We start from the raw sequence: 27,056 nt of genomic DNA, 5'->3' as shown, positions 1-27,056 counted from the left end.
CTTGCGTAAGCTTTCCAATTGAAAATTCCAACCTGGAGCTCTGAACTACCTACCTCCAATTATAATTCGAACCCAGCATTTATCGCTGAACCATAAATGTCAGAGAAGTTGCAAAATATTTCAAGATTGGTCCATCCAACCCTGCGCTACAGGTTCCTTGTGTGTTTGCAGAACTTTAATACATTTTGTAAAAGGATATAACTGTATATTGGCTTGTTTTGTTTGATTTGGAAACACTACCTTTTATCCTAAAGCTGCATTCCATAAATTTTGCCTCTTTGTGACAATCTTAGTTTGAAACCTGCAATTGCAGTTATTTGCGGAATTATCTCCTTTTCGTGGGTTGTGCTTCGGTACACCTCCTCAGCGTGGATGAATCTAAAGTTTTGAGGTCTATGTGTGGTCTGTCAGTCACTGCACAACTGTGGATATTCACTGTGCTTCAGCATTACAGATACTATGTCTTGGAAGTGTGAACAAAATAAGAAGGTAAATGTAGTGTGTAGCATTATCTGTAGATTTATGTTTTTGTAGTCTAATCTAATTTTCATACCACTCAAATGCCATTGAAAAAAATGTTTATATTAACCTTAAAAAAAAAACAATGTAATGTTCCTTAGAACTCTTTGAAATACAAATAGTTTGTAAGTACAGTGTAATCCCACGTATCTGTAATCGAATGCACATATTTAGGGAAATCGTGGCCTAATGGTTAGAGAGTCGGACTCCCAATCGAAAGGTTGTGAGTTCGAGTCCCGGGCTGGCAGGAATTGTGGTTGGGGGGAGTGCATGTACAGTTCTCTCTCCACCTTCAATACCACGACTTAGGTACCCTTGAGCAAGGCATCGAACCCCCAACTGCTCCCCGGGCGCCGCAGCATAAATGGCTGCCCACTGCTCCGGGTGTGTGCTCACAGTGTGTGTGTGTGTGTGTGTGTTCACTGCTCTGTGTGTGTGCACTTCGGATGGGTTAAATGCAGAGCACAAATTCTGAGTATGGGTCACCATACTTGGCTGAATGTCACTTCACTCACTTCACTTTTTATAAAACTGGAATATAATCTAATTTCAGTCACTTACATGTGTTTCATTAAAATCATGCATTGTTTAATTATTCTAGCTGCTGTAAGAATGCTGTAAACAGTGCCTAAATTGAACATTAGCCAAGCACCAAATGTGAGTAAAAATCAGCATTGGCGAGTAATGTAACAGTGTCAGTCACCAGTTAGCGGATACAACTTTTACGAATTAGAGTAATGCAATGAAGTGAAAACAACAACCAGTTTTTAAAGAGATTTGCTGTTTCTGACATGAGCGAATAAAATAATATTATCTGAAGACAAGATCATTGTGATTAGCTGTTCTATCAGAAGCGACAAGACCGAATTAATTAATAGGATACAAACGGACTGAAAAGGTCAGAGCAGTGAGATCCACGTCATATGCATCAGGTTTTAAAGAGACAGCGCTTATTTTAAAGTGAAACCTGCTGAAGTCTGTCACTGATGTAAATCAAAGAACAAAAGAAAAATAGAAATCCTTGGACTTTTATAGTCACTGATTCACTTTTATATCTTGAATAAAGATGAATCTATATAGTTTGTGCATATATAATTGTCACGGCGGTGCAGGGATGAACTCAAGCGCAGACAGATGTGGCAAAAAGTTAGTTTTAGGCCCTGACTATAAGCATCTACACATGCAATATAGCCTACTGGCTGGGACTGTTTATTTATGTTTACAGACGTGATGCAATAATGCAAAGACGAATGACCCGAACCATTCAAATTAGAAAACATTATTACAAGCTTACCATTGCTAATTGGGCTAAGGTAAGAAGATTGAACACTGATTCATTATGAACTTGCACAGTCATTGATTTTGGATAATTTCTAACCAAAATAAATTATGGAAAGCAGCTTTAATTAGCAGTCCTGTGTAAGTAGCCCCCATGAATGCCTGTGCCAGGCCTTTTTTGTGAGTCTTTTCTTCTGCAAAAATTTTTAAGGCAACTGAACCATTTTTACTGCATTCACTCTGTACTAAACCCATGTGTGCTCATTTCTGATGTGTAAACTAGGGGTCAGTGCACTACTGATTGTGTCTTTGGAGGGAACAGTAGACTTTCACGAGCTGGAATTTGGCAGAAGTGTCGGCCCATCGCAGCCACTGACCATCAACATGCTAAATTTAGGCAACGCTCTTATGAAACAGATTGTAAGTATCAAAACAATGCTTAAAGGTGCATTTCACTCAAGATAAATTAAAGAAGCATTTTGCAGTTCTTGCATGGCTTATCTATTTACTGTATTAATTTATTTTACTCAATAGCAGTTGTTCTGAAAGAAATCTTATATTGAGCCTAAAATATTATTTTGTGTATTTTAAATGAAGGCTTTTCATAGCTACTTCCCTTGAACTTCTTTAGATACAATCGTGTTGTCAGCTTTATTTTTTTATTTTCTTATTAAATAAATGAGCTCTTCTACTATTTTGGATTAATTCTGCTCTGTGGCCTTCCTTCCTGGCCCCCATTTTACATTGCACAGAAAAAAAATATTTTTATTAACATCTTTGATTTCCAGATGCTCTTAGTAGGCTTTAAATCACCACACAAAACACATTGTGTTCAACACAAACTATTGCAACTGGACAAATATTTAAATAATTCTTGATTGTAACTTTTGTATATGTGTTTATAGTTTTCACTGTAATTTTCTTAAGCTACTACCAAGTGACAGATACATTTGTTAGTAAAGTACCCTAACATTTGACTGGATGCCTGGCTTGTGACTTCAACAACAAAATACAAACAGTTTCACTCATTGTATGCTTTTCTCTCCCCTCAGGAAACAGTAGCGCTGAGGGAATGCTGTGATGTGCCTTGTTCATGCACTGGTGTACCTGGACCACGAGGACCCCCTGGAAGCTCGGGAGAAAAGGTCAAAGCCCCTCAATTCTTATAATGTAGATAATAAATGTTGTGGATTCACAGTATATATATTTTTTCTTGCTTTGTTTCCCTTGGATGGATTATTTTCTCACTAAGCTTGAAGCATTATGTCGTTATGTCAATTTTACTTACATTGCTGCTTTAGAATTTAACTAAAATGAGATATCTTAAAAGGCAATATGATTTTTAATGGCCTTCGCGTCAGGAACATGGCTATGATGCCTTAAAGAAAGTCAGATTTTATGTGTCAACATCCCTGTTTTTCTTTTATTATTTAGGGCTTTGATGGTCAGAAGGGCCATCCTGGATTTCCAGGAGATGAAGGTAGTATGGTAAGTGAAACTGTCAGCCAACATGTACTGAAGGCAAGACATCACAGATTAATACGGTAAAAAAAGAACTAATAGATGTCACCGTACTTCCCAAGTTGATTGATTAAATTAAAAATAGTTTAATGAAAAGTTATGTTTAAATAATCAAATGAGATTGTGTGTATCTAACTAATCTGCATACATTTCCAGAACAGAAATCTGTCTACTGGATTTTCATCTGGTTTGAACATTATTGGAAATTCATTGTTTCATTTTGTTGACATATTAGATTCAAAAGCTTTTACAGATTAGATTTTCTCTTTATCCCTCCATAAATCAGAAAATACTGTCAAAAGTCAGAAAAAAAGAAATCAAAGAGATTTTGGTGTTTGCAAGGGCTACTGAAGTGGAAAAAAACTCATTTTGGGAAAGGGATTTAAACAAATGTGTTGGAATTGAAATCTACCGACACAAATAGATAAAGTGCAATAAACGTAAATAATACACGTTTTAGAGCAACCTGATCTCATGGGAATTCATATGTATTTTCTGTAAAATGTGGTTCTACAAAACGTATTAAGTTTACTTATGTTTGCACAGACATTGAAATGTACAATACTGACACATTTACAACATCTACTGTAAACGCACAATACCGATGCATTGATGACACCTAAAACGTAAATGATTTACATATGAACAACTTTACAAACTTCTAAATGAATCCTTATGAATACTGAAATCGCGGCATTATAATTTTATTATATTGTATTCAGTTTTCCTGTAAATGCTTGCGTTATGTGCGTTATGCTTTCAATTGCAGTTTCAATTAAATTAAGTTTACTTATTTGCTTAATATTAAATATGATCAAATTTTGTTCTGTTCTGTGTGATTTCTGCTGCCAACTCATTTCAAAGTATACATAATGTTAAACAAGACTACACTTTAAATGTTCTCTAAATGTTCTACCCTTAAAATAAATAACATTTCTGCTATCGTTTAACAATTACTTATCATGTAATATTTACTATGTTTGCAATGCATGCCTTCATGGAGTAGATCGGGATAATAATCTAGATAATGTTTTCAGGGATTAACAATTTAAATTTTGCTCTGCACTTCGCACAAAACTATTGTATTCTGAATAAGAGGACTGCGGCTGCAATGCATCATCATTTGGATTACTTTTAGTTCTGCTTTTGACATTTTTGTAATAAATAAAATTATTGTGATTGCACTTATCTGTCTGTCATGTTATACTGTACATATTTTAAGCAATAGTTACAGTTAGGTCTAGAGGTAGGAGAGGGATTAGCGAAAAAAAAAAATCATTTTAATGCAATCTTGTTACTAAATTGGTCATTTCCATGCATATTTTGGTTAAATACATTTTATATCTTTTATATTCGCTATAAATATGTAGGTTTGGGGTAGGTTAAAGGGGGCTAAAAATCAAAATTGCTCTTCGAAAAAAATATAAAATGCATTGATATAAATATCTTAATGATATAAAAGATTTTACAAATATTTTACCTTTTTTTTAGCTTTAAATACACTGTAATTTTACATTATTACATTGTAATACATCCAAATTGCAAGTTTCAGCAACAATCAAAATGTACAAAAATGTACACTTCATGCTTGTAAACTTTACAAACTAATAGCTACATATGAGGCAGTTTAGAGAGTATGAACATTGTATTTCTCCCTTCTTGTTTCTGGCAGGGAGAGAGAGGATCTCCAGGACCGAATGGATCTAAGGGACACAACGGTTGCCGCGGAAACAGAGGAATGAAGGTAATGTAACATATAATTATCATTGGAGATGCATCTCTTGATGTCATTTTTATTAGTGCAGTGGTCTTGGGTCCGTTCTTCGTGCCTCGCTTAATACATCTGAGATGATTTGACAGATGCCAGATCATTTAATCGCGATGACTGATTACTGACAGCATTAATTAAATTTTCTTAATCCATACAATCCATCTTATGACATAATTGACTGTGTTTAAATTAATTGTGCATTATAAAAGATTTTTGAGATTTGAGAAGTGAGTCTGCATCTCCTGCGATGCATTAAAGCCGCTCACCATTGAACTCAGATGAACTGTATGTAATGTGTGTATGATTGAAAAAACTATTTAGATGATTACTCCTTCATGAATAAACCTCTCAATGAGTAAACTATGTATTATTATTTTTATTATTATTATTATTAAAATATATGCCAGCAACTCCAGGATGAGCTCCATGGAACCTACAATCCTGTATCATGTCAAATCATCAACAATAAAATCCAGCTAACTGAGTAATCCACGTATGAAGAACAGGCCCCTGCTTGGAATTTCAGGATCTATCTTAGTATGCAAAGTAGTAAAATACTGTAGTCTTCATACACCACTTGTAAATAGAACTATAAACTGGTACTTTTTCTGTTTTTACATTCAAGTAGTTACCATGAATCTTGAATTTTACATAGAAATAAAATGGTTTAATATTTTGTTATTTGGTGGAAACACATTTATGCATTAAGTGGGACTGAATTAATTGTTTTAGGTATTGATATATGCTACCTGCATGTCTATTACTAACTGCATGGCTAGGATAGGATTATGTCAGCGTATAAAGTTCCTGTATATGAGGACAGATGAGTTTATGTTTTACAGCTGTGCTGAGTAAAGGAAATGTTTTCAAATTTAATTTCAATAGGGCCAGAGAGGCATCGGTGGAAATAAAGTGAGTAACAAGATTTATTATTCTATTCACTGGCTGTTAGTAATATTATTGCTCCCACTTAAACAGTTTACTTTTTGGAAAAAAATCTAGACTGAAAAAGATAGTGCTTTAATTTTAGGGTCATAAGTGCAAGTATATGTTTTATTTGTTAAGTGTTATTAATTACTTCCCTAAAGAGATTGTAAGTGTGTGACCCCTTTGACCTCTGTCTGACAGGGAGAAGCTGGGGACGATGGGCTGGATGGAGTGGATGGAGAACAGGTCACATCTTTATTTCTCTCCTCTGCCTATTTTCTACACTTACATTCACAGTGTCACAAATGCAAATAAATGTACTATATTAAAGGGTCATGAAACCCCAGACTACTTTTTCTGAGATTTTAGCAGAGGTATTTGTGTTTCACATCATAGAAGACAATGCTAGCATCCAATAATTGTAACTATTGGAGAATGTCCATTTAAAGCTTTTTTTGCGCTTTTCATCCACATCATGTTAACCCAGAATTTGTGACGTGGCAATGGATTATACTATGTTGGTGACGCTTCAGTGTTTATTAACTTATTCGTGAGAATGAGTGTTCTTATCCTTTGAATAGATGCTGCGCTTAATCATTCACAGCAGCATGTGTTGATATGCAATGACAGGCACTTTAGACTGTGTGAGATCGCATGCATTATCTGAGAGAAACGTTCATGCATTGGAGGAGAGTGTTTGTTTTGCATTGTAATAAGAGTGTGGCACAAATGCGATTCATTCACTTAGTGAGTATAACTGTTTTTATAGCCTCATGACACAACCAGTCAAAAAGCACATATAATCGCTGCAGAATAAGCCTTAAAATTTATCAGAGGTGCAACAGCATGTCCGTGTCCATGTTTTCGATGCAGAGAGCAAATGGCTGTGTATTTAAAATGTAATGAAAAATAGGTCTGCTATCTAGATGGAAATCAGGCTTTCTTTCTGTGCATATCAGTTTGAGTCTCATTTTCTGTTTTTGTGCATGAAATTAAACGCGCAAGCAAAGTCAACATTGGTGATTGGCGATAGATACTTATTTGGATGCAAGAAAGTTCATAATACACATATAGTCCACACAAGTCAAAATGCATAAAAATGCAACTGTTGATGTCTGATAAAAAAAAAAAAAGAAAGAATTAAAATCCTAAATTGTATCAAATATAAAGTTATACCTTCCATAAAGTATAAATTTCCCTCTTTTGATTGATTGATTGATTTATTTATTTGCCTGTTATGTATGGGATAAATTTTCTGCTAAATTATTGCAGTGACAAATAAAAAAAGAATAAGTGTGAAACCCAAATTTTAAAATGCAAGTAAATGGAAACAAAGTTTTCAGAATAGCAAACAACTGTCACAGGTCAAAAAATAACAAGCATATATCCAAAATCTAATAATGCATTAAAAAATAATAATAAGCATGAAACAAAACTTTAAACACATTTAAAATTATATTGCGCAAATCTAACATTTTATTGGAAAATTATCCGTCTTGCACACCAAATCATGTTTTCCTTGGTTATATTTCTTTTTTTGACCTACTGTATGAAACTGCTCAGTAGAACAACACGTCCTCACTAAAAGAGTTATTGAGACATTTGATTGATTCACTGTACTGTTTCTGTTGCGTGCAGGGTGAAGCTGGCCTAAATGGGCTTCCAGGACCTAAAGGAGACCCGGGCAGTGCTGTAACTACATTATAACACACATTACAAATGCCTGTTTTGTTTGCTCACATCTGTCTATTTATGTATCATTGTAAATATAAACAGAAAAAATGTAAAAACAACCCAGTGGCTTCCTTACAGTATTATTTCTGTTTTTCAGAATATGAAGGGTTTCAGAGGCAGTCCTGGACCTAAGGGACACAGCGGAGTGAGAGGAGATCCTGTAAGGATTTCTCTGTTTTTAAAGTAGCTAATTTTTTGCCATCTAAACAGACCAACTTGATTTGTCTATGCTTGATTCTCTGTTTGTGTTAATAGGGTGCACCAGGAAGAGACAACACATTCCGAGGTCCAAAAGGCGAGAGGGGAGATACTGGGCTCCCGGTGAGGGTCTTTTTTTTATACTCCTTCTGGAAAATGTTAACTCAGTTTGAATGAAATGATGTTTCTAACGATGTGCTGTAAATCAGCGTTATTATGTCTGCACACTACCAGTGCTGCGTGACCTAATCCTTGTTTAATACTGACTAAAATACATTTAATTCAAATGCCCGATTAAACTTTAATATTGGACCATTTCTTTAAGACAGAAATGTTAAAGCTGCTGTCATCTCTTGAATATATGGACATCAAAATGTGTAAACTCAGAGTGAGAGTTTTAGCTTTTATTTTAAAGTCGCGATGAACAGCTTGCATGTTCAGAAGGATATTGATGTATTCTCCTGTGTTTGCATAAGTTTATAAATGATTTACCTTACAAATCTGATTAAATGGCACATGTAAATGAACAAACCACTGACAACAGCCATCACATCACATTTTTTTAACACAATCTATAGAATTGTTCTGTTTTGAGTGTCTTTCAAATTATTTTAAATGTATTTATTTTGATAACTTGTGTTTGTGTGTGTGTGTGTGTGTGTGTGTGTATTTGCTGGCAGGTACAGTATAATAAAGTTCCACCTTAGACAATAGCCTAAATTACTTCAACCAGACATAACTATTAATTCACATAAATAAATGTATAGCCTGTATTTGTTGACAAAACTGACAGATGCACAACAGACATCTCCATTCATCTCCATTTTTCAACGTGTTTTTAAGATTATCCGATGTGTGAACAGTATCAGTAAAAGTGTATTATGACTGTTCTGTTCTGTTCTGTTCTGTGTGTTCAGGGTGACCAGGGCCTTCCTGGAGCCTCAGGCAGACCTGGAGATAATGGTGATCCTGTGAGTATTACCTGTACTAGTACTGTAGTGGCTTATAACTGTCACAGATGCAGTATTGTAAGGTACAAAAGCTAAAAGGTACACATTTTTGTACCTTATTTACCCCTAAAATACATATTAGTACCTAAAATATACATGCTAGAGTTAAATCCTAGTTTTGTACTTTTGTACTTTTTTCTGAAAGTGTATAGTTTCTGTACTATTCAGTAATGATCTTGCTCACACTTTTTTTTGCATCATATTGCATTTTTAGATTTCACAGGTGTTACAGGTAGATATTTAATACCATTCAAAAGACTGTGTTCAATTTTTTTCTGATATGTTTATTCAAAAAGGACAGATTAAATTGATCAAAACATTTATAATATTGCAGATTTCTGTTACTAATAAATGTTGCTTTTCAAACTTTCTGTTCATCCATGAATCCTGAAAAACGACACTGTGTCATGGTTTGCACACTTTCATTAAACAACATAACCATTTCCAGCTGTGGTAATAATAAAAACGTTTTCTTGCCAAATCAGCATATTGTAATGTTTTCTGAAGGATCATGTGAAACTGGAGTGGAGTAATGAAAAATAACGTTTTATTTAAATAGATTAATAGATGTATTATTGCAATAATATATAATATATATAATATTGCAATAATAATATTTTTCACTGTATTTCTGACCAAGTGAATACAGCCGTGGTGAGCATAAGAGACTTCTAAAACATGAAAATATCTTACAGATCTTAACTTTTGAATGGTGCCTGTTTTTGATGTGACATTAGGATGTCGTTTATCAGAAGAGAAAATGAATGAAATAAGTATTAAGATGTTTTATCCTTCAGATAACTTCTCAGTTTATTTTGGTAGGGTGCTCCAGGAAGAAAAGGCCGACCAGGAGCGCCGGTAATGCAGCATGACAATACACACAGAATTCAGTTCTAATCAGTTCTGGTCTATTCTACTTGGTTGTGTTTTAATTTAATTTATTATATATATATATTTATTTTTTATATTGTCTGTTTTAATCTACTCTTAATTCTAGCATATTCTATTGTTTCTTATATTCTTGTGTAATTAATAATAATAATAATAATAATTAGTATTATTATTTGGTGTGTATTATATTAAATAATCTGTTCAGTTCTTTTCAAATTTTTTCTGTTTTTCTCCTTTCAATTCTTATGTACTATGTAAATAGAAATTCCATTATTATTGTAATTATTGTTATATGAAAACTGCTGTTGTAATGTGCTGATGGTAAACATGTGTATCTGTTTAGGGTTTATCTTCAAATGCAAAAGGAGAAGCTGGACAGCCAGGGCTTCCTGGTTATCCTGGACAAATGGTGAGAACTACGACATTTTACCTTTATTTAAATAGAAATGCACAGATAAGAGATGTCCGATGCTAGTGTTTGATTTTATGATGTTATACCTCCCTGATCTTTTTTTTTTTTTTTTTTTTTTTTTTGTCTGTTCAGGGACAACCAGGCTCGAACGGGTTTCAAGGAGACAAAGGTCCTCCGGGTGTACCTGGAATGCAGGTGTGCTTTAAGTTAATTACTATGAGGTGCCACGTAGGATTTAAATCATACTTCGCTTGTCAATACACAAATAAAACATGTGCAAATACACCTATAAACGTGTATATACATGGCGCCTCATGTAGTTGCATGTTCATGTTTTACCCTTAGAGTATGAAGCATATGATATTAAACACAGAAAGAAAAATACAATGTATGTTGAAGGAACCATGTGTGTTTTCATAGGGTCCCTTTGGCCAAACTGGACCTGAAGGTTCAAAAGGAGGTCGAGGACCCAGAGGGCCAAGGGTATGGAAGAATGTTGTACTGAAGTTTTCTTCTTACTTCCTTATTTCTCTTTTCCTTATTCTGTGAAATATGCATGAGTTTGTTTCTTCATCAGAACAGATTTGAAGAAATTTAGCTTTACATTACTGGCTCACCAGTGCATCCTCTGCAGCGAATGGGTGCTGTCAGAAAGAGAGTCCAAGCAGCTGATAAAAACACCACAATAGTCCACAAGTCATATTTGTTTAGATGTGTTTTGGATTGTTTACACTTGTAAATGGTTCTTTATCTGCACATATTTCTCTCCTAATTTAGAGAAGGCCATAATAATTTAAAGAAATATTTTATGGATAGAGGACTCCTATTTTAGCAATGGAAGGAATAGTTTGAATATTAATGATAGATTTGTTTCTGACAAACAGGAAGCTTTTCACTTCACAAGATGTTAACTGATTGACTGGAGTTGTGTGAATTACTTGTGGATTATTGTTTTATCAGCTGTTGGGACTTTCATTCTGATGGCACCCATTCACTACAGAGGGTCCATTGGTGAACCCATGTAATGATACCTTTCTTCATAACTGTTCTGATAAAGAAAAAAACTCATCTACATCTTAGATGGCCTGAGAGTCAGTAAATTTTCAGCAAATTTTCATTTTTGGGTGAACTATTCCTTTAAAACCTGCTTGGTCTCCACTATATTATGTAGTAGTGCTGCAGTCGTATAATGTTGTAGAGAAATTCTCCTCTTTTCACACTGTCCTTGCTTGTGTTTAGGGTCCACCGGGTGACCCCGGGCTCAAGGGATCACCGGGACCAGAGGGATTCAAAGGACCTCTGGTCAGTTGATGCATTTGTGCATTGTTGACTTGAAAATGATAAAATGCCCATTTAAAAGTGAGACTTTCCAGTCTAAAGTATGACTTTATGTAAAAAGGGACAAGATGGAAGAGACGGGTATGGACCTGCAGGGCTCAAAGGACACAAGGTACCTGTGCCATATCTGAAACATGCTATAACTTATTTTAAAAAGCAACTTCTAAATATAATGCAATTAACATAAAGAGCAAAGTGCAAAACATTATTTCCTGCTAAATATGGTAACTAGTTTTTTTCTCTTTTTGTGTATGTTTATGGATATTCAACTAACAGAATAAAATTGCTTTCAGGGAAACAATGGATACTTTGGCCTCCCTGGTTTGCAGGTCTGTTAAAGCTAGTTAATCATCTTTTGCAGCTCATCACTAGGCATTTTATGTAATTCTATAAATGGTAATAATAATAATTACAAATTAATAGTGCATGATGTAACATTATTAATATCAGTGATTATAATTCTAGGGTGAGGATGGTACCAAGGGATCCAGTGGAAGTAAAGGACATAAAGGTTATCGAGGAAAACCGGTACACTTTCATTTAATTGACTTTGTGCTTATTTATTAATGTTTTTAAAAGATAATGTCCAACAGAACAATCATGTCTTTTTAAATTATATATTTTTCTATAACTTAACATTATAGAGAAGGTTCTGGATGTTCGCAGGATACTTTTTGGAAGTTATGCAGTTATGTTGTATTATGTATTGATCTGATCAGGGTAACACGGGACGTCCGGGTACTGAAGGTCCTCCAGGAGACAATGGGATAGATGGACACAGGGTCAGTCATTTTTCATCACCTTTTTACAGATTAAACAAATACTTCTAATACATCACAAAACATTGACAATTTAACCCTCTGGTACTCTTTGGTCAGAACTGACCAAAATAAATATGTTTTAAAATGTTTTTTTTTTTTTGCTTCATTGAAATGGGAAGACTCTTGCTGACTTTTGTCAGATTAGCTATGTGAACACACACACAAAAAAGTCATGGACATAATTCGAATATGTTAAAGTGTCTAAAAAAGTAACACTTGATACCTTCACAGTCAACCATTACTGTGGAAAAAATACCTCCTAAAAATGTGAAATGTTGTATAAATGTATAAATGTTACATTGAATCATAAAATCCTTCTAAATGATAATAATTTTATATATATTTTACATTGGTTTTCATAAAAAAGGCTACATTTGAAGGCTTTGTCTTTGGCTGCAAATATATAACAAAACTGAAAAAAAAAAAATGGACAAAAAAAAAACAGTTACTAGATATTTGAGTATCATAAATTCCCCTCGCAATACTAACTAACAATCTAAAATATATTATATAGATTTTCCTGAAAAAAAAAACTGAAGGGGCCTAGAGGCTTAAGCAAATGCAAATAAGGTTTTCTGAGATACTTCATATTTATTTATTTATTTGTTTGTTTATGTACTTTTGTAATTGTTTATTTAATTTTATTGTATTTCTAGGGTGAAAAAGGTCCTCCTGGAATCAGTCCGTTGCCTGTAGGTTCATATTAAGATACAATATCTTTAAATAATATTAAATTACTCATCTGTTCCAAATGTTTGATTGTTTTCCTTCTGTCTTTTTCTGCTTCTGAATGTCAAGGAATGTGAACTGGTCGAAAACATACGCAAAAACTGTCGTAAGTTCAGAGAACCTAACATCCAAAGAATGCCAAGCAGAATGACTGCTAGTGATTTTAGTCATTAGCATGGTCTCATCAAGTTATTTTATTTCTCTCTCCGTGATCTCTTATATGTGGCATTTAGCTTTCTGTATATTAAACCTTGAAATCATGTGAAATGGATCTACATTTTATCTTTTATTTTGTCTCCACAGCTTGCTGCTCCGGTAAAGTGCCTTACACTTTAACATTTCAGTGCCTTATTTAATAGTAACTTTTTGCTAAATTGTAAATAAAAAATAAAAAATGTCCCTTTCCAAAATGCTTTCAGGTAATGGTACCCAGTGTCCAGTTTACCCCACAGACCTGGTGATAGCTTTGGACATGTCTTCGGGTGTAACTCCTCAAGTTTTCCAGCGGATGCGTTCTGCGGCTCTTTCCTTATTGGAAGACATTTCCATTGCTGAAACAAATTGTCCACAAGGAGCACGGGTGTCTCTGATCGCCTACAACAGCGAGTCCAGGATCCTGATCCGTTTCACAGACCACCATAAGAAGAAGACCCTTCATGAAGCTGTAAGAACATTCACTCTAGAGAGAACCACAAAAACCAGAAACATCGGACAAGCCATGAGCTTTGTGGCTCGGAACATCTTCAAACGTGTCCGAAGTGGCAGGCTTATGAGGAAAGTGGCTGTGTTCTTCACAAACGGGCCGTCGAGGGATGACTCGAGCCTTGCAACAGCCATGCTGGAGTTCAGGGCTGCAGACATTGGCCTTGGAGTGATCGCCTTAAATCCTGCTGATGATGTGACCCGAGCATTGCAGGTAGATAAAAAAAACATCAGATTTGCATATGCAAAAAAATGCAAGTCAGCTTAATTTATATGTATTTATATTACTCCATAGTAATAACAGAAAAATAACAGTGTTAATTTTGCAAAGTTCTTCAAATACAATTTAAGCTGTAAAGTAGCACAAAACAGACAATAGCGTCATTATTCAACTCAATTTCATCAGAATTTCAAATTACATAAATTATAAAACAAGCGTAATCCAGCTACACTCAAAAAAAAAAAAAAAAAAAACATTTTAGTTGTTTGCTCAGTTTACTTAAAATAAGCTAAAACAGCAAAATCTTTAGTTTTTTTTTTATTAAGTTGTCATTTGCACTAAATTTTATTATATTAAATGAAATTACATTTGTAAAATGTTAACAAACCGTTGAAGTTAAGTTGGGCCTACATGAATCATTTATGTTACATTGACTGAAACTGGGCAGTGGATTTCTAGTTCCCAGCATGCTTTGCATAAGGATAGATCAGGAGAATGTTGAAATTAAGTGCTGTTTAATGTGTTTTTGCTAAAGGGAAAGGCATATTAAAGTTTGTTGTTTAGTAAGTTTTCACATTTAAAAGAGTTTATGTTTATGTTGATTTTTGAGGCTACCATTATGGTGAAGTATAGACTTTGTGGTTAGGCTGTAGCCTACATGTGTTGTAACTGTGGTAATGTCATAGGAACCATTTTACTTGATAATTTCTTGCATGCTACAAAAATTGTATTTACAGTAGCATGTGAACAAGTGTTGTGTTGGCTGTTGCATTCTCATAAGAATAAATATGAGAATAAAAAAAGAGAAAATAAATCATTTTGAGGGCCAGCACGCGATTCACACAGTCTATATTGTCAGCATTTCTACCCTTCACAATCAAACAATCATAGAACATTTATGTGTGTGTATGATAGCTGTTGACAACCTGAGCACAAGCTCTACTCTTCACCACAACAGTAACCAAAAAAAACAAAAACAAAAACGAAAACAAACAAAAAACATAATTTTATGTTGTGTGAACTCTTTCTAAATGTTCAAAATATCTAAACATTAAAAACTTAAACTCTAACAAATATCTAAACATTAAAAACTTAAACTCTAACAGGCCTTTCCATTTTCATAAAAATGCAGAAAACTCATGCAACTCTGAACGAAGGCACCAGTCTGAAAGGCAACAACAGTGTCTCAAAAAAGGGTCCTAGAGGAAATGCAGTCCTAAACTGCATCCTGCGCTATTGCAGGAACACAGTATTGGGGTTGCTTTTTTTCAGACCAATGTGAAAATCAACCCATGTTTTTACCCTGCAAACACACAGAGCTGTAAATGAGAACTGGTGGAATGATAAGAAGATATTTCATTATAAAAATCTAAACAGTAAAATGAATGTATATGTTATTTAATTCATATGATAATGTATAGATAATCATTGTTTCAATTAATATAATAGTTAAGCCTTTTGAAGGCTGAAATGTGAAGCATATCATTTAATGAAACTTTTTGTTTTAGTAAAAATTTGTATCTGAACTGCAAATCATGTTTTTTACAGTCATTTTACAGTTTAATATGTGACTACAGACATTGCCCTACCTTGTTCATATAGTATTTTCTGTATTTGTGCAGGTCTTAAAAAAGGTCTTAAATTTGAGCTTTAAAATACTGCAGAAACCCTGAAAAGTTCTGCACATCCATTTGCATGTTGGTAATTTCTACCTCAAATGTCTGTCTCAGGTTGATGACACAGGAAGCTACATTATCGTTGATGGCAGAGGAGTAAATCGCATTAAACAGTGCATCATTTGTTTTGGTAAGCTCCAGACATCCACATTTGACTCTGTTCATCTCTTTGAGCATCCAAACATTTAAAGGAATAAAAGTAAAGGCTCTGTTCCAAAACCTACGTAGACAGCATTTTAAATAGTCATAGACAAGCTTCCGATGCAAAGTGTAAGCTGTTCCAAAATCTATACAGCATTATGCTGCCTCTAAAAATACCTAACTTTATTCAAATTCTAAGGGAACATTCATTCAAGATCTAGAAATGCATTTTTTTTTTAACTTATTTTATCTTGAGCTCTGTGTTTTAGAATATGGTGTTGAGTGCAGTGGTGTAGAGTTAGGGCATGCAGGGTATGCAGATACATATGGGCCCAGGCAGTTTGGGGGCCTGCCGAGCTGGTGGGAACTTTTAATTGAAACGAGGGAAAGATTAGAGCCCTGCATGGGCCCAGTCCATGTCAAACAGCTTATGCGAATTCTCGGCCCAAGTCCAACTGGATGCCGTGTCTTTTTTTGTCTCTCTTCCCCATTACACAGCTATTAAAATAGTTCAGTTTTATTTTTTAGTGGCAAAGTGGTCATATTATTATTTTTTTTTTATGGGCCCAGGACTGACTCACTACGCCACTGGTTGTGTGTCAAATTGCAAAAGATGTAAGATATGATTGTCATGCTCAAACGTGTCTGTCTAACCCATGTTTATGAAGAAAAACAATGAAAAAGAAGCATGCCAACTTCTTATGTCAATGAGGAGCTCTTTTTGAATGATACACAGAGTTGCTGCTTATATCTAAAGTGTTCCAAATCAGTCATTAATGCGGTTCTATTTCTGTTAGGATGTGGCTTATGTAGGTAGGTTTTGGTTCATGGATGTCTTTAATTACATGCCAAGGGTTTTTATTCTCTCTTGCCAGATCGTTGTAACCCAGACCCAGTGTGTGGTGTAATTCCGCGGCCTTCACCCCTGCAGATGGATTTGGATCTGTCTGTGCTGATGGATGGGTCTGATAACGTGAACACTCAACACTATGCAAATATGAAGGAGCTTCTGGTGTCTCTGTTGGACCAGATCGATGTGAGCAGCGAGCCGAGCAGAGCCGACAGAAAAACCAGAGTGTCCGTCTACCAACAGAGCTCCGTTTATGGCTCATCTTACATCAACGAGGAGTTCAGCTTCACCAAATTTAAAGATCGCAATATCATGAAGAGGCATATTAAAGGTTCAGTGAAGCAAGTGGGTGGGACATCCCATCCAGACCTTGCTTTGGAGTGGCTGATTACTAACGTTATCCTTAAAGTAGAAAGACCACGAAGCAAACGAATGGTCATGGCTGTTTTTGGTGAAGATTTTAAGCACAGCAAAGCTCAGCTTGATTATTTGTCTAGACTGTGTAAGTGTCAGAATGTTGTGATGTTTATCCTCATGGCGGGACAGAGATTCGACTGGACACAGATGGAGGAGCTCACCAGTTCTCCTCTGGAGCAGCACCTGGTGTTCCTGGATGACAGAGGTTATGGCACACGCTTCGCTTACGCCTTCCTGCATATGCTCCACAGTAAGAAATATTCATGGTTGTGTTTTCATAAGGCCGCTGTGAAAGATCCTGATCTGTGTTGAAACTTGCAGACTTTTTCCTCTGAAAATAAACAGATGCTCACAACCTCTTTCATCATTTGCAACGCAATGTTTGTTAAAATAAAAAAAAAACATGTGGTAGTGTTTTTGCCTTTTTAAAACATTATTTTACAGTTGATTTAACAGTCTTAGATTTTTCATTTTCATTTAATCTGAAAGTTTTTCACATTTTAAGAGGTTTTCTGCAAACAATAGCCCCAAAACTCTCTACATTATCTGCTTTCTTCTTAAAATTAACAGTTGCTAACATCCTCTTTCATCATTTGCAAGTAGTGTTTAACCTACAATATTATTTATTAAATTAATATATTTTTTATTAATATTTTAATTTTTTTGTTTGTTTTCTATTTAATTTTTAGTTGTAGTAATTTTGATATAGTTATTATTTGTCACTTCTGCATACATGCTGAGTTATACATATTCTTTTAAATTTTAGTTAAAATTGTAATAATTTTCTTTTTCCAGTTTTAGTTTATTATTTTAGTACTTTAAAAATAAGAAATGTAAGGAGCAAAGTAGAAAGTACGTTTCTTTAATGTTTTATTCAATTTCACTTTTTGAGGGGGTGTGTGGCTTATTTTTCATTTCAGTTAACGATAATAATCCTGGTGTGTATCTGCTGTTATTTTGCAGAAGGAATCTTAGCCCAGCCATTAATACCTACTCCTGATTGTCGTGGGTTTGTGGTGAGGCCTGTTGAAACTGGACCACAAACCACAGAGAGGTAATGTCATTTACTTACCACAATCTTCGGACATAAAATCACAAAGGTTAGTGCATGGATTTTGTATTTTCAAAGTCATTTGGCTTATTAATCCAAAGGTTTTAGAGTCTAAAATTTTTACTGTTTAGAGTCTTTGAACACTGTGCCAGAAATGGGAAACCTGGGCTTCATGAGCCATATTTTGTTTTTATTTGCACATTGAAATACAAATCGATGCTACAATATTGAACAATAATTAGCCTGTACAGGACACATTCTGTGCTTTTTAATGATATTAATGTGTCTAACTGTTTTTCAGTGCTATTCTGCCCACCGAAGAGCCCACTGAAGCGCCCACCGAAGAGCCTTATGAAGAGCTCACTGAAGCGCCCACCGAAGAGCCCACCGAAGAGCCTTATGAAGAGCTCACTGAAGAGCCCACCGAAGAGCCCATCCCAACAGAAGAACCTTATAACTATTATGAAGATGAGCAGAACAGAGAAACATTCATTGAAGCCAGTCAATATGATGACACTGATCAATATAGAGAAGAGCACAAAAAGGACAAAAAGGAGCCCTCCAAGACTAAAGGTGGTGAATCCAGATCTTACTGGCCAATTTAACCCTTGATTAAGCTTTTTTGGAGTTGCACATATCTCTGGCGTAGTACTGTATCCTCACTCACATTAAAAATGCACAAGCTTTTAAGCTGTTTCTCTGACAGAGTTCAGTATTCAGTGCTGAAGGGAATTAGTGGAGTGTACTGTTTGTTTCCAACAGCACGCTGCTTCCTTGAGAAAGATTCAGGCCGTGTGTGTGGATCGTTTATTTCCAGATGGTATTACAGCCAGCAAACTAAGAAATGCATGCGATTCTGGTATGGTGGTTGTGGCGGAAATGAAAACCGATTCTTGACTGAGGATGAGTGCTTTAAGGAATGTGTGTCTACAGGTAAACTGTCCAAACTTGCTTACTGATATTTAGGCTGTTCATAATCCATTTTTTATTGATGTAAATTCTGATAATTTACTTTAATATTTTAATTTTACATATTGATTTAGTCATTTAGCAGACACCTTTATCCAAAGCAACTTACAAATGAGGCAATGGAAGCAATCAAAATCAACAAAAGAGCAATGATATGCAAGGGCTATAACAAGTCTCAGCTTAACGCAGTACACAAGTTTTTTTCTTATTATATAATAAATAACTATTAATCAGACAGAATAGAAAAAGAATATAGAGCAAGCCTTTTTTGTCTTTTTTTCTTTTGTTCTGTGCTTTTCTTAATTGTATAATATATATATATACAAAACAAAAAGATTAGAAAAATTAAATATAAGAAAATGATTAAATATGAATTATTATTCAATATAAGAAAACAAACAGTAAATGAATAGAGTGTAAGTCTAAAAGGGACACGTTTTTTTTAAGAATATTTTGAGTTGGGCAGGTCATTCCACCAGGAAGGAACATTAAATTTAAAACTCAGTGAAAGTGATTTTGTGCCTCTTTGGGATGGCACAATAAACACAAAAGGGGGTCCAGAATTAGTGGTGGTTCTGTAGGCAAATATTAATGCCTTGAATTTTTTGCGAGCAGCTATTGGTAGCCAGTGCCTATTGATAAACAAAGGTGTGACATGCATTATTTTTGGCTCATTAAAAATGTATCTTACTGCCATGTTCTGGATTAATTGTAAAGTTTTGATAGAACTGGCTGGAAGACCTGCCAAGAGAGCATTGCAATAGTCCAGCCTGGACAGAACAAGAGCTTGAACAAAGAGTTGTGAAGCATGTTCTGAAAGAAAGGGCCTGATCTTCTTGATGTTGAATAAAGCAAATCTGCAGGACCAGGCAGTTTTAGCAATGTGGTCTGAGAAAGTCAGCTGATCATCAATCATAACTCCAAGGTTTCTGGCTGTTTTTGAAGAAGTTATTGTTGATGTGCCTAACTGAATGGTGAAATTGTGAAGAAACGATGGGTTTGATGGAACCGCAAGCAGTTCTTTCTTGGCAAGGTTGAGTTGAAGGTAATGGTCCTTCATCCAGCAAGAAATGTCTGTTAGACAAGCTGAGATGCAAGCAGCTGTCGTCAGATCATCAGGATGGAATGAGAGGTAGAGGTTAGTGTCATCTATGTTTCTGAATGACAAAATCTAGCGATGCCATGTAGACAGAGAAGATAAGTGGTCCAAGAACTGAGCCCTGAGGCACCCTAGTAGTTAGATGTTGTGACTTGGACACCTCACCTCTCCAAGATACTTTGAAGGACCTATCTGAGAGGTAAGACTCAAATCACTACAGTCCCGTTCCTGTGATGAACTTTGCCAATAGTGTTTACAGGATGATCTGGTGGTTAAAATTGTGAAAAGCATCGGACAGATCCAGCAAAATAAGTATAGGGCTTGGGCGTTGTGACGTCATTACTTTGCGTGGCCGCCATGTTGATGGCCTCCTTTACTGCTACTCGGGCTACTGCGCAGTGTTTAGACGTACTCCCTCTCAGCCGTGTGTCTTAATTTGATTAATTAAAAATCTATTTCAACCATGGTAAATCGTTGCTGTATTGTGGGGTGTAATAGCGCAACACATAATCGCCATGGGCAAAATAAAATGTGAATGGATTAACTTTCCACCACTTTCCTGCTTGAAAGCGTGATCACGGAGACCATAACATCTGAATATTAATTTATATAGCTTAAGTCAACATTGAACATTGAAAATAAGGGAAATTTCCGGGTTACTCATCCAAAATAGGGGAAATTTCTACATTCATCTTTCTGTTGCTATCCCTCTGCTGACAGCAAAAATTCGTAAAAAAAATGTGGGAAATGTGTCAACATGGTAGGTTAACGATTTTAGGTGCTGCACTATTTCTTCCAAAATTTAGCTATCAATTGCTTCAAATATAGACATAGTATGTTTTTGATATTGCGTCCGAATCTGTCTGACCTCTGCAATACTTGAGGATGTGTTAATTGCCTTCCTGATATTGATGTTCTTCTCAGAAAAGAAGGTAGCAAACTCATTGCATTTTCTGTCAGAGAGCATTTCACTGGGCATCTGACTTGGGTGGGTTTGTCAGTCTCTCAACAGTAGCAAAAACAGTTACGAGTGTTGTTTAAGTTACTGTTTATAAGGTTTGAGAAGTCTGTCAAGCTGTGGCTAGTTCCACATTAAAAGCATGAAGGCTATCTTTATAGATGTTAAAGTGCATTTCAAGTTTCCTCTTCCAACACATCCATTCAGATAAGGTGTGAGTAGCCGTAGTTAACACTCTCTTGAGATCAAAAGAGGCAAGCAGAGTGTGGAAGTCTGCTGCCTGAGGTTTATCTAGGTGGATGTTGAAGTCTCCAAGCATAACTGGGGGAGTACCATCCTCAGGAAAAGTTGAGAGCAGCACATCTAATTCATCCAAGAAGTTACCTTGTGGTCCTGGGGGATTTTAAAAGGGTGGGTTATAGTGACTGAATGTGAAGGACCTGTAAATACCCAGAGAATGTAAAGGAATACATTTCCAGTCATTAGAGATAGGCAGACCAGTACCTCCACTTCTTCCAGTCAGACGGGGAGTGTGGGAAAATGAGAAATTATTGTAAAGTGATGCAAGAGTAACAGTGTCCTCTGGTTTGATCCAGGTCTCTGTCAGGGCCATGAGGATTAGTCTTGAATGACTAGCAAAATAGATGTAATGAAATCTGCTTTGTTTACTGCAGACAATTCCATAACCATTTTATACCCGTTTGACAAAATGGAAATTTAATTAATCTGAACGCACAAAGCAAGCACAATTTTTAATGCATATATTGGATGCTTTATGTACTGTAGGCCATTTACCTGTACATAGTTTTAAGATTATTCAAATTTCTCCCACAGAATCTGAAAATCTTCAAAAGGATGATTCCAGTTTCAAGGGTAAAAGATACATTTACTTGACGGATATGCAGTAGACTACCACTGTTTTTATTTAAAACTGATTATAGTTTCTATAACCTAACCCAAACCATAAAATCTTTCACATTTTTTGAGTTAAATCAATTTCATCGCTTTTTTAAAAAAAATGGAAATACATATGAGAAGCATCCTTGATACATTAAAACAATCATGTAAATCAAGTATAAAATTATTGCTAAGGACAATATGCATGGTGAAATGTGCATTAATCAAAAGTGTGACTATTTTAAATGGCTTCAAACTGATCAGCCTAATTTTCACTGGGTGTAACTTAAAACCTTTATTTCTATCTTCTTTCTGCTTATAGATGTTTGCCAGCTCATACCTGATGCAGGAACTTGCTCAAACTTTTCAGTGAAATGGTACTTCAACGTCAGCAGTGGTGAATGTGTCCAGTTCTGGTATGGAGGCTGTGACGGGAACAGCAACAGGTTCAACACCCAGGAGGATTGTGAGATTCGCTGTCTCAGGGCCAAAAAAAATCTCAAAACATCTAAACAGTGATACAGTTGTGGTGAAAATTGTTGGCACCCTTGGAAAATATGAACAAAGTAACCCGTGGAAATAAATCTGCATTAATCCTTTTGATATTTTATTTTAACATTTTAGAAAGATCTACCTTTTAATTGGAGAATAAGAATTTAAAATGGAGGGAAAATCTCATTATGAAATAAATGTTTTTCCTCAAATACACATTAACCACAATTAATCATACCCTTTTATGATTAATTTTTGGCTCTGAGTCTTCTTCTATAATGCTGGATGAGTTTGGAAAACATCTGACAAAAGATCAGAGACCATTCCTTCATACAGAATCACTCAAGACCCTTCTCTCCAGTGCTTCTCCTTTTCAGTTCACCCCTGAACTGAACTTTATTATAGGGTTCAGGTCAGGGAACTGGGATAGCCATGGCAGAACCTTCGTTTTGTGCTCAGTGACCCATTTATGTTTAGATTTTGATGTTTGTTTTTGAATCTTAGTCCTATTGAAAGATTTAACTATGACCCATTATAAGATTTGTAACAGAGGCAGTCAGGTTTAGAATTTTTTTTTTCTGTTGGTAATCTGTTGTATGCTTTTTCACCCCTGTGTGTACCAAACCCATCTTTGGTGTTAAACTGCTAAAATTCTTATTTTTAATTGAAACTGACCATAAAACCCAGTCATGTTTGAAGATCCATAAATGTCTGGCAAGTGAATATGCTGGAGATTGTACTTGGATGAGAGCATTTTTGTTTCTTGATTTTTATTATTGAAACCCTCCCAAACAATGTGGTGCTATAGGTGCTGTTTGTTAGATTTTTTTTAATGCTTTCTGACCCCAAGGCTCAGCTATTTTCTGTAACTCTTTAGCTGTGGTCCTTGGCCACTCAAGCTATCCTCCTCAGCTTGCATTAAGACAGTCTAGACACACATCCTCTTTCATAATTTTACATTTTTATATAACTTTAATGCTGTATCAGAGCACTGCCTTTTGACTGAATTGCTTATCAACTTTTATGATGGCTGTTGTTTATTAATTATTATTCAATAAATAATATTTCATTTGCCATCTTGAAATGGTCTATGTGTCGTCATTTACTGTAAAAAGTTTCCAAGATGCCACAACATTGCACAGCATCTGGTTGTAATATTTGCCAAATTTAAATTCACAAAGAAATGGGATAATCTTTGATAGGTAAAAATGTGTTGGTTTGTGTTTTAATATGTATTAACTCAATATTACAGGTTTTATAAACTCATAAATCAAAAATAAACTCAAAATCATCTGTTGAAGTTTATTGCAGATATAGATATTCATACAAACCTATAACTACAGGTGCACTGCAGATGCACAGGCAACTTGCTCTCCAGTGTTCACAAACTGGTGTTTTGAGTGTTTCAATATGGCAGATCACGAGGCGGTTGGCATCACTGAACTGTGACTGGGTTGAGATGGTAGGAAGTGATGATGGATCAGGAAGTGAACAGGAATTGGAAATGGATGGAAGAAGCTGGTGAGGGAAAGTAAGGAACATTAAGTATGCAAAAACACTGTAATGGAGACGATTATATGCCGAGATGAAAAACAGAAAAGGCACTGCATCCTTGAAGGGGCACAATAATTAACATCCAACTAAGGCAATATATTTAAAATGTTGGGAATATGGAAAAAGTCTAATATATGGTCATACAATACAAATGCCAGCAATTCCACCTTTGATGTTTGTAGTGCCTATAAACCTTCATTTAATAGAAGAAGTGAAGAAACAGGTTTGTGACCCAATAAAAATAAGAGTTAATCAATATATTGACCAGAAATATTGCGATATAACACAAATATTTACAGATCAAAGGATCCAGAATCTATGAAAATGAGTATAGTAGCAGCAGTTATACCACAGTATGAGTTAGTGATTAAAAAAGACCCCCAGATATTTTATCTCTATTTACAGCAGAGTTTGGTAGCTACACACTCTACGACACTCCAGTTCAGTTGGTGGTGATAATGCAGTAATAAGATATTCTGCCAACAGCCAATAAAAAAAGAAGAAGACTATACAGGCACTCGCTCTATCTGTTTCTCTCTGGTAATATATACAGTAGGTGGGTGTAATATATTCACACGTCTAAAGCTACAGCTTCTAAACCAGATTTTATTGTATTTTACTCTGAATTAAAAAGTTTAGCTGATTTCCTGTGTAAATTAAAATAATATTATTTTATGTATTTATTTTGTATATTATGTATATTATTTTATGACTATGTTCCCATTGACATGGTCCCTATACAGTGTTCATTGCTCCCTACTGCCTGGGGGAAATCTGTTAAAATTTACTTCTCTTCGGAACATTCATTCACGTCTGAAGCCATAAGAGAAACATACAAAATGTGCAGAGCTGGGGGCACGAGGACTGGAATGAGAACCGCTGCTCTACACTGCTCAAAACTCCCGTTTGAATCATCAGTGGCAAATCCTTTACATATGTAAACGTACTTACAGACTGTGAGTTAGAACAGCCGGCATTGTAGTGTTCTTTCTCATGATCAGGAAACAGTCTATCTAAATATCTAAATATTTGGGTTTAACTGTTCTGGAACAGTGTTGTAAAAACAACTTTAACACTGATTTCTAGCTGTGTCCTCTTTTGGAAGGCCAAACAAAGTATTTTGGCTTTCAAAACTAAACAGTGCTACACGACATGGCCCCGGTGGCAACAGCGAGAATCAAAGGTTATGCCTTGTTTCTTTGCGTGAATATTTGGGCCGCATTATGCAAATCTTCCCACATCATGACATAGACATGTGGGGGCGTGTTTAAATTAGGTGTTTTAGGAGGACATGGACAAGTCTTAACTTTTATAAAGAATATCTCTTTGGGTTTGAGACTTTAGTCTTTGCAGCTTTACAGGTCTTCTTTATGCACCGAGAGCTTGTAACACTCCAAAGAGAGAGGAAAACTTGAAATCGCATCATATGATGCGATTTCATAGGGATGGGAAGGTTTACTGAAAAAACCAAACCGTTCGGTTCACCACACACGGTTCTGCACGCGCTGTGACCGCTGTTCAACTTAAATCTGACAAAGCATCTGTAATGGTTTAACAAGTAAAACAAACAGGGTTCAGTTAATATATGTTTCTGTTGATGCATGCGCATTCTGGATTCCCAGACATTACAACAACAGCGATGAAAAATACCTCTACAAATCATTCACTCTTGTTCAATAATACGAACACTGTATCAGTGCATTCTCTTAAAGTGACAGTCTTTATATTAATCGAACAGCAACAACAAAGAAATCACTCACTGCTCTTGATTAAAAAGCTTTTTTTACTTTAATAAAGAAAAATCTTTAATTTTATAGTCCAAAATGCTGTAATGAAATGCTGTTTTACATTTGATTACTTTAATTTCTGGACCTAAAAACTAATGCAAGACCTACCTAAAAAAACCTGAAAGTCAGTTTATTTTATTTGTATCTTTACTCTATTGTATTTATTTGTGCTGTTGCTTGTAGTTAGAATATTCTTAATAATATGATAATATATATATATATATATATATATATATTTTTTTTTTTTTTGAAAGTATAGTTTTTCCATAAACATAGGACATACAACGGTACCGAAACCGTGACTCTAAAACCGTGAAACAAACCGAACTGTGGAAAAGTTGAACTGTTCCACCCTAATATTTACATAATCATTTGGCAGATGGACGCTTTCATTCAAAGCGACTTACAATAGATAAAATCTATTAAAAAAAGTAAAAAAAAAAAAAATAGATATATATATTACAAATGTATATAATGGTAGATGTTTTAAAAGAGCATCTTAATGACAATATAGCACACTGTTTTACGTATGAAGATACAGTATTTTTTTAGTGCCAAAATTGACCAAAAATTGATTTTCTATTTCTAGCCTACAATATGTAGTCTAGTGTACAATGCTTATTTATTTATTTTGAAGGTGACGAAGGAAGCAACAGTAGCACTAGTGCTGTTAGTGCTCCTGCTGTTGAACAAGAGGGGGTGGACAGTTCAGCTTTTGAGTCAGAGCAGGAAACCTTCAAGTAAAGTTTAAGTTGTAAGCAAAACTAAACATGCTGGCTATACTCTTAGAAAAATGTGCTTTTATGATTTATAAGATCATCAGTAGTAGGACTGTGATCATTGGGACATACAATTGATGGCTGCATAATTAATATAGATTATTGAAAGTGCTTATTTCATAATGCAGAGAAACTCATTGTGCAGAGTGAGAGAGGGGGGGGGGGGTGTTACGATTGGAGACCCAGGGAAACACAGGAGAAGAGAGATCCAATTGCAGTGTGGGTTTTAATGGGTAATCCAAATCAGCATCCAACAAGCAGGGGTCAAAACCATAAATCCATCCAAAAATAAACAAACAGGGAAGGAACAGGAAC

At 35.3% G+C, this 27,056-nt stretch overlaps 1 protein-coding gene across 1 annotated transcript in view; it reads left to right on the top strand.

Annotated features, from left to right (window-relative positions):
* LOC132110284 (collagen alpha-6(VI) chain-like) overlaps window positions 1-23,705 on the top strand; it is a 34,163-nt gene extending 10,458 nt beyond the window's left edge. The window contains exons 12-42 of the mRNA XM_059516856.1: window positions 2,081-2,217; window positions 2,850-2,942; window positions 3,232-3,285; window positions 4,991-5,062; window positions 5,975-6,001; window positions 6,218-6,262; window positions 7,655-7,708; window positions 7,848-7,910; window positions 8,006-8,071; window positions 8,866-8,919; window positions 9,781-9,816; window positions 10,193-10,258; window positions 10,394-10,456; window positions 10,682-10,744; window positions 11,501-11,563; window positions 11,661-11,711; window positions 11,893-11,928; window positions 12,065-12,127; window positions 12,319-12,381; window positions 13,077-13,112; window positions 13,219-13,255; window positions 13,453-13,464; window positions 13,569-14,065; window positions 15,802-15,877; window positions 16,764-17,405; window positions 18,119-18,209; window positions 18,508-18,779; window positions 18,969-19,139; window positions 22,067-22,105; window positions 22,452-22,820; window positions 23,472-23,705. Of these exons, the coding sequence (XP_059372839.1) occupies window positions 2,081-2,217; window positions 2,850-2,942; window positions 3,232-3,285; window positions 4,991-5,062; window positions 5,975-6,001; window positions 6,218-6,262; window positions 7,655-7,708; window positions 7,848-7,910; window positions 8,006-8,071; window positions 8,866-8,919; window positions 9,781-9,816; window positions 10,193-10,258; window positions 10,394-10,456; window positions 10,682-10,744; window positions 11,501-11,563; window positions 11,661-11,711; window positions 11,893-11,928; window positions 12,065-12,127; window positions 12,319-12,381; window positions 13,077-13,112; window positions 13,219-13,255; window positions 13,453-13,464; window positions 13,569-14,065; window positions 15,802-15,877; window positions 16,764-17,405; window positions 18,119-18,209; window positions 18,508-18,779; window positions 18,969-19,139; window positions 22,067-22,105; window positions 22,452-22,648 (3,239 nt within the window). The 3' untranslated portion in view covers window positions 22,649-22,820; window positions 23,472-23,705. The remainder of the gene's footprint in view (window positions 1-2,080; window positions 2,218-2,849; window positions 2,943-3,231; window positions 3,286-4,990; window positions 5,063-5,974; window positions 6,002-6,217; window positions 6,263-7,654; window positions 7,709-7,847; window positions 7,911-8,005; window positions 8,072-8,865; window positions 8,920-9,780; window positions 9,817-10,192; window positions 10,259-10,393; window positions 10,457-10,681; window positions 10,745-11,500; window positions 11,564-11,660; window positions 11,712-11,892; window positions 11,929-12,064; window positions 12,128-12,318; window positions 12,382-13,076; window positions 13,113-13,218; window positions 13,256-13,452; window positions 13,465-13,568; window positions 14,066-15,801; window positions 15,878-16,763; window positions 17,406-18,118; window positions 18,210-18,507; window positions 18,780-18,968; window positions 19,140-22,066; window positions 22,106-22,451; window positions 22,821-23,471) is intronic.
* Window positions 23,706-27,056: the final 3,351 nt, after the last annotated feature.

This window comes from Carassius carassius, chromosome 30 (assembly GCF_963082965.1).
Source record: "Carassius carassius chromosome 30, fCarCar2.1, whole genome shotgun sequence".
Classification (NCBI taxonomy): domain Eukaryota; kingdom Metazoa; phylum Chordata; class Actinopteri; order Cypriniformes; family Cyprinidae; genus Carassius; species Carassius carassius.
This window is presented reverse-complemented; position numbering and strand designations above follow the sequence as displayed.